Raw genomic sequence first — 12,855 nt, 5'->3', positions numbered from 1 at the left:
GTATCGGGCCTGTGTTTTCCATGTGTCCCTTTTAGTTCTGTGTCTAATCTGTGTCTTGTGAATTGTTTCTTGTTTCCTGTTTTACTTTGACAGTTCATGTCTGATGTCAGTGTAATCAGTTTTGCTTCCCCTGTGTCATCTTGTCAATTACTCCCAGCTGTGTTCCCCACCTGTTTGTAATCTCCCTGTGTTCTTCTGTTTGTATTTAAGTCATGTCTACTCGTGTATTAGTTGCTGCTCGTTTTTCTGAGGATCATGAGTATGGGAAGTGTGGTGGGGGAGTAAAACCTACATGCTTTCTGGGGATGTGAAGTATTGAGGCAGCAGACGGTTATTCTTTTTTTTTTTTTCTTTTTGCGCCTGTCACGTTTGGTGCTTTTGCCATCAGAATTATTGTCTAAAGGCGAGGAAAGATGCCCAACGGATTTCCTTGACTAAATTGACCATCCCAGTCTTGCCGTAATGGTCTATTTGATTCACCTTTTATTGTTTATTTTATTTATTTTTTTATTTTCACTTGCTAGGTATGGGACAGACTTGAATGAGGAAAAAGAAAAGGGAGAAAGGAAGAGGGGAAACAAACAGCGGAGAAGAGGGACAGGGATAAAGGGCAAAAAAACAAAAACCAACTAAATAAGCAGACAAAAAAATACATATATCAATCACCTGGATCACCTGTTGAGAAAGAAAAAGAAAACAAGCAGAAGAAAACGAGAACAATACAATAAACAACATCACGATGATATATTGGAATATAACAGTAAATACTAAATATTAAACATTATTGTGCAGCACATAAGATCGACAGCACACAGTGTGCTTTGAGGTAGGAGCCAAAAAGGGTGCAGTTTGTGTGTGTGAGCACCTGTGTGTACACCTGTGAGCATGGACGCGCTCGTATTTAAAAGGTTCCTTCATGTAATGATCTGCTAGAGGGTGTGGGGGGGCCACAGCCCCGTCCTCCAGGGCATGAAGCAGGTATGGAGGAGATCAAGACTCCAGACATCCAGAGGCCCCCAGAACACAAGAGACCAAGGAAGACCAACAGAGGGGCAGCCGCGCCACTATCCCAGAAAGAGCTGAGGAGATTCCCGGATGAGGGCTCACTCAGCAGCCGCGGAGCAGAAGCCAGGGGCCAATTCCTCCTCCTAGCCCCCCCGCTCCAGCAGGTCGCAGAGAACGGGGGTGAGAGAAGACTCCAAACCTCCCTCCACCCGCTCATTGTAGTGTTGATGCATGTGTGTTCTAAGGTGCAATTAAAACCCAGGAGGGCATGGAGCTACCTGCCAGAGAGCAGCAGGTAAGCGCATAGTCCCTCCTGTTAGCCCTCAATGTCTACGTGTATTTAAAATTGAGAGGTGGGCAACGATGCCAGGGGTGAGGTGTACACCCTGATGGTCTTTTGGAGTCCGTGTAGCTTCCCCACCCTCAAGATCCTATATGTATGTGTTATGAGAGTGTGAGTAATGTGAATGTCTAAGTTGTGAGATAAAATTGAGGCAAAGGAAGCCAGAAGGGGACAGAGGGGGGATGCCTCCCCTGCACCCTGGTGACACACCTTTACCCCAAGGCCCTGCATGTGTGGGTGATTGTGGTGGAGCGGGAAGAGGGAGGCAGGCATCCCCATACACCGCAACCCGCCAGGGAAAGGGGGCCCAGGCCCATCCGGACGGGGGCCCAGAACAGCAGCGCCGCCCAGCCCCACAGAGCCCGGGACAGCCCACCTGACCCCACCACAGAGAAAACTGCTCCCACCCCGTCATCCACTCATCTTCCAGACTGCATAAGACAATAGACACCCAGGCTGAGATCTTCCTCCACCTCTCCAGTATCTCCCCCTCCTGCAGAGAGAGTTCCTGAAGAGAGGAAAGCTCCTGCAAGGTGTAACAACCTCCCCCACCAGTTGAAGAGCCCCCCAGGTGGCTTGATGCACTGGTGGCATGCCAGGGTCAGGCCCCCATACACCCACCCGTCCACAACCCCAGCAACATACCAACCAGGACCCAAGCCCCCGAGGCCCGGCCAGGGCCCCAGCCCAGAGACGGAGCGCCCCCAGAACCTCACTCCCGTCCCAGACCCACCCAGGGGCAGCCAGGCTACCAGGTCAGTAACCCACGTCCATCAGCACAGACCCTCCCCTAGCCCCGCTGCACGCAGCCACGAGGAAACCGTCACCTAAGATCCAGCAGAGCCCCTAACCGGACATGACCGCTACCCCGGGTTGAGCCCCCCAAGGAAGATGCTCCCGGGGAACCCCCCGACGCCCTAAGCCTGTCCCTACCCGCACACCAATCACAACAGCGAAGGTGGGACCAAACTATCACCCCCCACCCCCACTAGGTGATGGAGCTATTCAAAGGAGCCCAGAGCAATTGACCCGATGTGGTGGCAGAGGCTGTATCAAGACTAATGTAATCTAATAGATAATTTCTATATTGGTTAGAATTAAGCTTATTTTTATTTTTCCAGTTCATGAGGACTGTTTTCTTGGCTATGCATAGGGCAGTGAAAACCATATGGGCTATATTCTTTTCTGAAGTGACATTATCTAAGCTGCCCAACAAACACACTAAGGGGGAAGTTGGAATGTTACATTTCAGACACTTTGATAAGTCTTCACATATCTCGCGCCAAAACTTCTTAACTGGTGGACAGAACCAAAGAGCGTGGATATAATTGTCCGGTGTATTGGTTTGACATTGTGAGCAGTTGTTGGTAGACGTATAACCCATCTTGAACATCCGATGACCTGTATAGTGCACTCTATGTAGTATTTTGTATTGAATTAATTGAAGACTGGGATTTCTGATTAGATGAAAGGTTTTTAAGCAAATCTGAGAACAGAAGTTTTGGTCTAAGTTAACTGATAAATCCGCTTCGCATTTTGCAATAGGAAGTGATATTGATTCATCTGTTTTAGAAAGCATTCTGTATATTTTGGATAGTAATTTGGGGGTTTTAAGAGTAAGAAATTGAACCTGTCACGGGTAATGGGAAAATACGGACTGAGTCACGGAGCTCTGGATGCGAAGCACACATTTATTATTATTATTTACAGTGCCCAAAAACAGTCTCAAAACACAAAGTGAAGTGCAAAGTCCAACAGTGATCTTCTCCAAACTCCCAGTGGTGTGCAGTTGAGTTTCCAAAGTGATAATCCAAGTGTGTGTTCTCCTCCGATAGCTTAATCCCGCGGGCTCCTTCTCTCCAACCTCCTGTTCCGTATCTCTTCCTCCTTTTTTTTTTTTTTTGTCCCGTTTGGATCTATAGCCATCAGTATGATCTTAGAGAGCCAGTGCTGGAATTTAATTGAGGAATCATGTATATTTTACATAATTACATAATTATTCCCAGAAACATAACTCCTCCTATGTTCTTCTTTTCTCTCCTGTGTGAGAAAAGCTTTTGGGTCATTCATAAAATATTCTGCTCCAGATACTGGAGGACAAAATCATCACTTTTGTGAAGAACGAGCTGAAGGAGATCCAGACAAACCTGAGTCCAGATGACCTACAGTCTTTTAAGGATCAATGTGAGGATGAAGATGTATTAAAAGGTGTGGATGAAGAGAAGAGTAAGAGAAGCAGAGAAGCATTTTTGATGATTACAGTGGACCTCCTGAAGAGAATGAAGCAAAATAAGTTCGCTGAGCATTTGCTGAGAAGTGAGAATTATTCTCTAAATATAAAAAATTCAACAATGTCTCAAGAAATAGACATAAATACATTCAAAATATGTGCGTGTGATGAATCTTGGACGTTTTGTGTGTTTGTGTGTGTGTCACTCAGGAATCTGCACTGGGAACTTGAAGTGGTGTCAGCATGACTTTAAATCTGCTCTGAAGAGGAAGTTCCAGTGTGTGTTTGAGGGGATCGCTAAAGCAGGAAACCCAACCCTCCTGAATCAGATCTACACAGAGCTCTACATCACAGAGGGAGGGACTGCAGAGGTCAATGATGAACATGAGGTCAGACAGATTGAAACAGCATCCAGGAAACCAGACAGACCTGAAACAACAATCAGACAAGAAGACATCTTTAAAGCCTCACCTGGAAGAGATGAACCAATCAGAACAGTGCTGACAAAGGGAGTGGCTGGCATTGGGAAAACAGTCTTAACACAGAAATACAGCCTGGACTGGGCTGAAGGCAACGCCAACCAGGACATCCAGTTCATATTTCCATTCACCTTCAGAGAGCTGAATGTGCTGAAAGAGGAGAAGTTCAGCTTGGTGGGACTTGTTCATCACTTCTTTACTGAAACCAAAGAAGCAGGAATCTGCAGCTTTGAAGACTTCCAGGTTGTGTTCATCTTTGATGGTCTGGATGAGTGTCGACTTCCTCTGGACTTCCACAAAACTACAATCCTAACTGACCCTAGAAAGTCCACCTCATTGGATGAGCTGCTGATAAACCTCATCAGGGGGAAACTGCTTCCCTCTGCTCACCTCTGGATAACCACACGACCTGCAGCAGCCAATCAGATCCCTCCAGACTGTGTTGGCATGGTTACAGAGGTCAGAGGGTTCACTGACCCACAGAAGGTGGAGTACTTCAGGAAGAGATTCAGAAATGAGGAGCAGGCCAGCAGGATCATCTCCCACATCAAGACATCACGAAACCTTCACATCATGTGTCACATCCCAGTCTTCTGCTGGATCACTGCTACAGTTCTGGAGGATGTGCTGAAAACCAGAGAGGGAGGACAGCTGCCCAAGACCCTGACTGAGATGTACATCCACTTCCTGGTGGTTGAGGCCAAAGTGAAGAAGGTCAAGTATGATGGAGGAGCTGAGACAGATCCACACTGGAGTCCAGAGAGCAGGAAGATGATGGAGTCTCTGGGAAAACTGGCTTTTGATCAGCTGCAGAAAGGAAACCTGATCTTCTATGAATCAGACCTGTCAGAGTGTGGCATCGATATCAGAGCAGCCTCAGTGTACTCAGGAGTGTTCACACAGATCTTTAAAGAGGAGAGAGGACTGTACCAGGACAAGGTGTTCTGCTTCATCCATCTGAGTGTTCAGGAGTTTCTGGCTGCTGTTCATGTCCATCTGACCTTCAGCAACTCTGGACTCAATCTGCTGGAAGAACAGCAATTGACTTCCAAGACTTTTAAGCGGAGTAATTCTTTAGAGTGGCTGACTTTATTTCAGAGTGCTGTGAACAAGGCCTTACAGAGTCCAAATGGACACTTGGACTTGTTCCTCCGCTTCCTCCTAGGTCTTTCTCTGCAGACCAATCAGACTCTCCTACGAGGTCTGCTGACACAGACAGGAAGTAGCTCACAGACCAACCAGGAAACAGTCCAGTACATCAAGATGAAACTCAGTGAGAATCTGTCTGCAGAGAAAATCATCAGTCTGTTCCACTGTCTGAATGAACTGAATGATCGTTCTCTAGTGGAGCAGGTCCAACAGTCCCTGAGTTCAGGAAGTCTCTCCACAGGTAAACTGTCTCCTGCTCAGTGGTCAGCTCTGGTCTTCATCTTACTGTTATCAGATAAAGATCTGGATGTGTTTGACCTGAAGAAATACTCTGCTTCAGAGGAGGCTCTTCTGAGGCTGCTGCCAGTGGTCAAAGCCTCCAACAAAGCTCTGTAAGTAAACATGTACACAAAAATGTATATTTATATTAAATTTACAGTATATCTTGTTGATCCAAACCTTTTCAGACAATCGTTTAATATTTCAAGAGTGCAATATTTTTGCAAGCAAAAAATCACATCCTATGCACTAAAACAGCACAAGAGAATTAATTGCTGACATGGTATCTCTCCCTCAGTGTCAGATGCAATGACTGATTGAACCTCGTGTGTGGAAGTCTTTTTATGCTTCACTCTACTATAGTGTTGTCTTTTTACTGCTACTTCAATTTTCACTAACTTATCAAACAGACTATTCCATGCTATCCTTTTTTTGTTCATTAGAAAATGAAACAAGATATTTTTGTGAGAGTATCCTTGGCACAGCAGGTAGCATTTAACATTTTTAAGTTTGGAGAACCGAGAGCTCCTATAGAAAGTCTGTGCAAGGATAAGGCATCCATCTTCAGGCAGAAGAGCTCCAAGTTTTAACCTTTGAGCCAAGGCTATCAACAGTGCTACTCATCTCCCTCTGAACTCAACAAAATTTCAGCTGAAGATGTAATTCGATTATGGCTACAACATGTATACAGTCACTGTATGGCCTCCTGAGATCCAGCCTACTCATTTATGTCCACTTTAATCGACATTTGATTTTAGTCTGTAACTTTTTTCTTATTTCAGCTATCACATCGAGTCCTGTTTTGCTGAATAGAGGACGTCCTGGCCTTTCCAGTAATATTGCATGTGTTTTAGTGGCCTCTTTTAGTTCCTAAGAAGCAGGACATTAAAAAATGGACTGAAAGATACTTGTTTCCTTGGTTCTCAGATCTATGAATCTAATTTATGAATTTAATCATAGCAACTTTATTTTCCTCATCCAAAGCAAATATATACTGAAACATGTAAAATCTAGTTCATAAACATATAGACGTCTCCATAATAGCTCAGAAATGTCTTCTATTTTTCACTGGAGGTGATTGGATGATTGCTTTGAAGCTGTCAGCTGGGATATTCTAGGTTCCTGTTGACTAGGTGACCAGCTGCTGTATTTCCTAGCAGGTCATATGTCAACTGATGATATTCTTTTATTTCGCTGGTTGTCTCTTCAGTAGCTTACTGTCATAATTCGGCTGTGTGACAGGCAGGAATGGACCCAAACACAAACTCACGGGGACAGAACTTATAAACTCAAAAGCACAGCTTTATTCATACAACAATACAAAAACAACAATACAAAACTAATCTGGGAAAAATGAATTATAATGCGCACCAGGAGACACGGATAATCACACACAGCTATGAGGGAGAAGGTGACACAGAACTGAGGGAGATGTGGACATAAATACACAGAGGGAACACAGGGAGAACACAGACATAACAGGCTGGGGAAAACATGGAATACAACACGAGGAGGAGGAACGAGGCATGGTGACTCACAGATACGTGGAGGGGGGACAAAAGGGGGTGCTGACATGAGGGAAAATCTATTAAACCAAGGTGAACAACATAGGAAGCATGGAATGAATAAACAACAAAATAGAAAAACATGAGAAAAATAAGAATACTGGGTCAAAATGACCCAGGACTATGACACTTACCTGAAGATTTATCACTTGCTGAACATCACCAGAAGTTTTTTTGAATGTATTTAATTGAAGTCATCACATATCATACAGTTTCTTTGGCATGTGAATCACTTTCAGCCTGTACGCAGCTTTAGGGAGAGGGGGAGGAGATGTTTTCTTCACTGTCAGAGGGAGTAAACTGTTTTTAACCTGCTGGTTTTGAAATTGATTGATCTGAATTTGTTGCTGGAATCTCGGGTGCTGTGAAGGTTTCTGCTGTCCACTGTCATATCCCAGATTGGAATAGGTCTCCAAAATTAGATATGTTTCCATTTCTAATCAGGAGCCAGAAATCATGTTATTCAGTGCTGTGCATTCTTAAAGTGACCCATCAGGAAAAAAATAGTGTTTTATGTAGGATGACCTTAAAGGAGTTCAAACAGATTTCAGAAGGATAATAAACTGAGCAGCTGCTCGAAGGTTTTCACTATTTTTCACTATTGTTTTGTTTCTCTTAGACTGACCTACTGTAACCTCTCAAAGAGAAGCTGTGAAGCTCTGTCCGCAGTTCTCACCTCACCGTCCTGTAATCTGAGAGAGCTGGACCTGTGTAACAATGACCTGCAGGATTCAGGAGTCAAGCTTCTTTCTGCTCTAGTCAAGAGCCCACACTGTAAACTCGAAACTCTCAGGTCAGGATTTTAAATGATGATTTAAATTGTGATTTATAATATTGCACAAATATCTAACCTTAACAAAGTTGTTAAGTGACCTCTTTTATACTTTTTGTTTCTTTTTTTAAATGAAAGTAACTGCATGCATAATATTTAGAACCATTTTGAATTTCTAACACTAATTTGTTTTATACTCGTAAGATGAAAATATAAAAAAAACAGTACATTTTTAGGCAATATTGAAATGTACAGCTTATTTGGTTCATCTATATATTTAGACCTAAAATCTGAGGAAAAGTTGAAGAAACAGCCTAATCCAAGTAATCAATTAAGAAGCTTATTGGTAATTAGTGACTGGTTCAGTATTTGTTCTAATTTGCATTACTTAATTTTAAAGGTAAATTCCACAAAATGAGATTTTTATCTTTTCTTCAACAACATTCACATCCACCAGATCTTCTTACTTGGTTTCTATTTCTTTTCTGAAGGTGTTTAATTAGCTGTTAGTTCATATATTAGTTTGCTTAATAGAATATTCTACTACAAAAATAAAAAGATGCCCTTCTTCTTGAGAGAATGAAATGGATGGCTGGGTAAGCTCCACTGGCACTGAGCTGGAAATTCATTAAATTATCACAGTAGTAGCTGCCATGGTTTCAAAAAGCAAGCCATCTTACCCTGTAGATAATACAGGGTTCTGGAGCCACATATAAGTTAGGAGACTCACCACTGGTGATCACCAGATTTAAGACATTAAGCTTTTCAAATATACAGTGGCTTGCAAAGGTATTCAGCCCCCTTGAACTTTTCCACATTTTGTCACATTACAGCCAGAAACATGAATCTATTTTATTGGAATTCCATGTGAAAGACCAACACAAAGTGGTGCACATGTGAGAAGTGGAATGGAAATCATACATGATTCCAAACATCTTTCACAAACAAATAACTGAAAAGTGGGGTGTGCGTAATTATTCAGCCCCCTTTTGAGTGCAGTCAGTTGCCCATAGACATTGCCTGATGCGTGCTAGTGTCACGTATAAATAAAGTTAAATTAAATTGAATTGATGGAAATGACAGTCTTGGTAGTAGGAGATTGGTCCACCAGCAGTGGTAATGAGAATCAGCACAACCCAAATCTGATGTCATGGTCCTTGGCCAAAAAAGGGTGGAGTACCCACTCCGGATTCAGGGACGAGCTCCTGCCCTAAGGGGAGGAGTTTAAGTATTTTGAGGTCTTGTTCACGAGTGACGGGAGCGGGAGATTGACAGACAAATTGGTGCTGTGGCTGCATTGTTGCGGTTGCTGCACAAGCTGTGCCTAGTGAACAGATGAACGAGATTGCGGATACAAGCAGCAGAAATGGACTTCCTCCGAAGGGTGGCTGGCCCTGGCCCTGGCCCTTAGAGATAGGGTGAGATGTTCAGCAATCTGGGAGGGGCTCAGAGTAGAGCCACGGCTCCTCCACATTGAAAGGAGCCAGTTGAGGTGGATCGAGCATCTGACAAGGATGCCTCCTGGGCCACTCCTGGGTGAGGCATGATTATATGACCCGGGGCAGGCAGGCATGACCCAGGACACATGGGGAGATCATAACTCTTGGCTTTAGTGGGAACGCCTTGGTTTTCCCCAGATAAGATGGAGGAGGTGGCTGGGGAGAGGGAGGTCTGGGCTTCTCTGCTTAGGCTGCTGCCCCCGCAACCCAGCCCTGGATTGAAGAAGATGCATGGATGGATAGATGTTATTGTGTGTGACAAACAGATAATCATTGTTCATAGATGAGTTGTTGTTTTGTGTGTCTGCAGTCTGTCAGGCTGTCTGATCACAGAGGAAGGCTGTACTTCTCTGGCCTCAGCTCTGAGCTCCAACCCCTCCCATCTGAGAGAGCTGGACCTGCGCTATAATCATCCAGGGGTCTCAGGAATTGAGCTGCTGTCAGCTGGACTGAAGGATCCACGCTGGAGACTGGACACTCTCAGGTATGGAGAGATTGTGTGATAGAGGAGGAAGAGCTGAAAACATATCCTTTGTCGTTCACTCACTTCCTGTTTGTTACATGCAGATGTGACATGACAACAAGGCATACAATATAGCTTTCCATCACCAGTGTATGAAGGTGTGTGTGAATGGGTGGATGACTAAATGTGTAAAGCGCTTTGGGACAAAGTAAAGCACTATACAAATACAGGCCATTTACTATTTACCATGCTAATGCCGCAGGGAGAACTTCTCCAGGAAAAATTGTAGGTATTTCAGTATAGTTAACAGTTCAAATTAGATAAATCTCTGTATACAGAGGCTGAGGACATATTTATCCTATATTAAAACAAACACTGGAACCGGGGGAAACTGTAAGCCTAGCTTTATAGAAAGAAAACAAAATCTTTATTTTATAATCAGAGCTGTGGTAGAAGTTGACACTTATAGGGAGATGTTTTCTGTACAATTTAAAGGCAAGCAGCCCTGCAGAAATGTATTTACTGTATGTATTTAATTAATTAATTAAACTTCAGACTTGTGTAGGAACAGTGGTAGGGATTCTGACCGACAGCTTGCATATGTCTGGGCCAGTTCCCTTGCCTGTTTCTGGAAGGTCCTGACAAAGAAAGCAGCTAGGGCTTGCGACCTGCTGGTACAAGGTGTGAGAAATAGCGAGGTGCAGAAAGTGTTTGTTTCTTCTGGAAAGTGTGTCAAAAAACCTGATGAAGAAAGTGTAGAAAACATCATAGATTCAGCAGAAGAAACTGACAGAGGCAATTTTCACAGGAAATCTGTGTACAGGAAACATGGCTTAAGCTGAGGTTAGATTTAGTTTTCCATAGATACACTGCAGTTATGATATAATAAATGATAGGCTTGATGCTGCTGGTGGAGGGTGTGCACCATTCATTAAACCAAACATCAAATACAGGGAACTGGCTAAAGGAGATAATCTCTAGCACTGTAGAAATGCACTGGTCCCTTAATAGTTTCAACATGAAATTTTATGGTATATTGTTCACTATTTTTGTGACAGAGGCATAGATTTCTCTGTGTGTATGTGGAGAAATACGCTGCTGTTTCAGGTAAATGGTGGCTTTAAAACTAGGGATGGGTATCGTTTAGGTTTTATCCGATACCGGTGCCAAATCGGTACTTTTGAAACGGTGCCGGTGCTCAAACGGTGCTCAAACCGGTGCTTAAAGAATGGAGAACACAAAATTGGTCCAAAAACCTCTCATGTTCAGCTGGTTTTATGTAAAAAGATAACAATGTTAGCCTTTTCTGCAGCTATGGGGCATATATGGTATCACTCTTAGCTGGAAGCAGTGCTTAAACAATGGAAAAAACACAAACTTTGTCCAAAAACCTCTCATGTTTAGCTGTTTCCCTCTTTTTCTTTGGTCATTTTAGCCTTTTTGGCCAGGGTGAAGGGAGTATCTGCCATCAAACAAGAAGACAGCCGCATGTAGCTATGATGATGTTTGCTAGTTCACCTTACATGCATTAATGTAATAACGTGGTTAGCCTACTCAGCGTAAATTACACACGAACAACAGAGAAGAACGGCTGCCATCAAATACGGTGCCTTTCTCGGCTTTTAAAAAAACCCCGCTGTGCGTCGCCAGGTGTTTCATCGGATTTGAGGTGTTACCTCCTTTGACAGTATCACAGTATCAGCTTAAAGCACTTGTTGCTGCTGAATTTGCATATTTTGCTGTGAAGTACAGCCAGACTTTTGACCGCTTCGCCTTGGGCATTTCTAATCGGTAGCTCTGCTCTAACAGAATGTACGTACCTGGCCCCGCCTACTATCCTCGGAAACGTAAAATGATTGGCTAGAAGTGTATCACAGCTCAGGAAAAAAAAAGGACCGAAATTAAGCACCGAAATGTGCGCTGCTTTTCGGTCTGGTTACTACCGTTTATTTCAGAACCGGTGCCATCATGGCACCGGACACCGGTACCCATCCTTATTTAAAACACATGAAAACAACGCTGCGCGCACTCAAAGGTCAGAGGTCATGTACAGTAAGCACACTGACACTAAGGGGAGAAAAAAGGCAGGTCCTTTCCAGCTAGGAATATAAAGAAGAAGAGGAATATAAAGATAATGAAAAATACGGTTTGAATCAGTCATATTTTATTCAATACAGTGGTGTAGTGACAGATCCAGGATCAGTTCAAATCATTAGCAGTTTGATCCACGTATGGACTGAAGTGTATTTGTGAAAATGTTGGGCTGCTCTTTTATCAGTGTCTAAAAGTATCTGTATGAGAGCCATGTAATGTCCATGTGGGCAAGCTGAAAGAAACTGTACTAGTCATGTTTGCAAGATGGTGCCTATGTGTTCGGCACGCTGTCTATCACTGTCCTTTATTTGTTTTGTTTTATATTATTTTTAGCTAACTTTGCGCTACATGTCTGTCCTACTTTGTATTATCATCACCAAACATTATTGGAAATAGGTTTATCCATCCAGATCTCTGACCGGCCTGGATATGAAAACCAAGGCTTTTTGCCTTCCTTTCTGGAAGCGATACCACTGTACTAGCAATGCAGGGAGACGGGGTAACTGTTGAGGTCGTCTTGTCAAGCTGAAATCCTGGATTTCTCATTTTCCCTATGAGTTCCGCTCCATCCGCTGTTTTTGTCTGCAACTTTTGGTGCCATTGCATGCCTTGGACTCAGTGGACTCTCCTGGTTGGTTCCTGTTGTTGGGTCTCTTGAAAAGAGTCCTGCAAAACTCTCTCCTCTACGACATTTGCGCTGGCGTGGATTTGCAAAAAAAAACTTTGACTGGTGGATCTGGTTGCTAATGCTTCGGAAATTTTGGACCCAGTTCCTCTCAGGCTGGGTCTAATAAATACCAGGTTGGTGGAAAAGAAGACCTTCAGGTTGAAATAATTTTTTCTTTCTCATGTTCTGGATTTGCTCTTCCTGACTGAAACCTGGATTTCTCCCGGTGAGTTAAGTGCCTTCCTTGAACTAGTACCGGCTGGCTGTACATTTTATTTATGTTCCGAGAGCTTCCGAGAGAAACAGCAGC

General features: G+C 43.5%; 1 protein-coding gene across 1 annotated transcript in view; it reads left to right on the top strand.

Moving 5' to 3' along the window:
- LOC146634776 (protein NLRC3-like) overlaps positions 1–12,855 on the top strand; it is a 239,633-nt gene that overhangs the window by 165,208 nt on the left and 61,570 nt on the right. Inside the window, exons 10-11 of the mRNA XM_085378601.1 lie at positions 7,670–7,843; positions 9,632–9,805. Of these exons, the coding sequence (XP_085234727.1) occupies positions 7,670–7,843; positions 9,632–9,805 (348 nt within the window). The remainder of the gene's footprint in view (positions 1–7,669; positions 7,844–9,631; positions 9,806–12,855) is intronic.

The sequence above is a fragment of the Diplotaxodon limnothrissa genome, linkage group LG3 (assembly GCF_057381915.1).
Source record: "Diplotaxodon limnothrissa isolate DT_005_m linkage group LG3, D_limnothrissa_male_GT1.1, whole genome shotgun sequence".
NCBI lineage: Eukaryota > Metazoa > Chordata > Actinopteri > Cichliformes > Cichlidae > Diplotaxodon > Diplotaxodon limnothrissa.
This window is presented reverse-complemented; position numbering and strand designations above follow the sequence as displayed.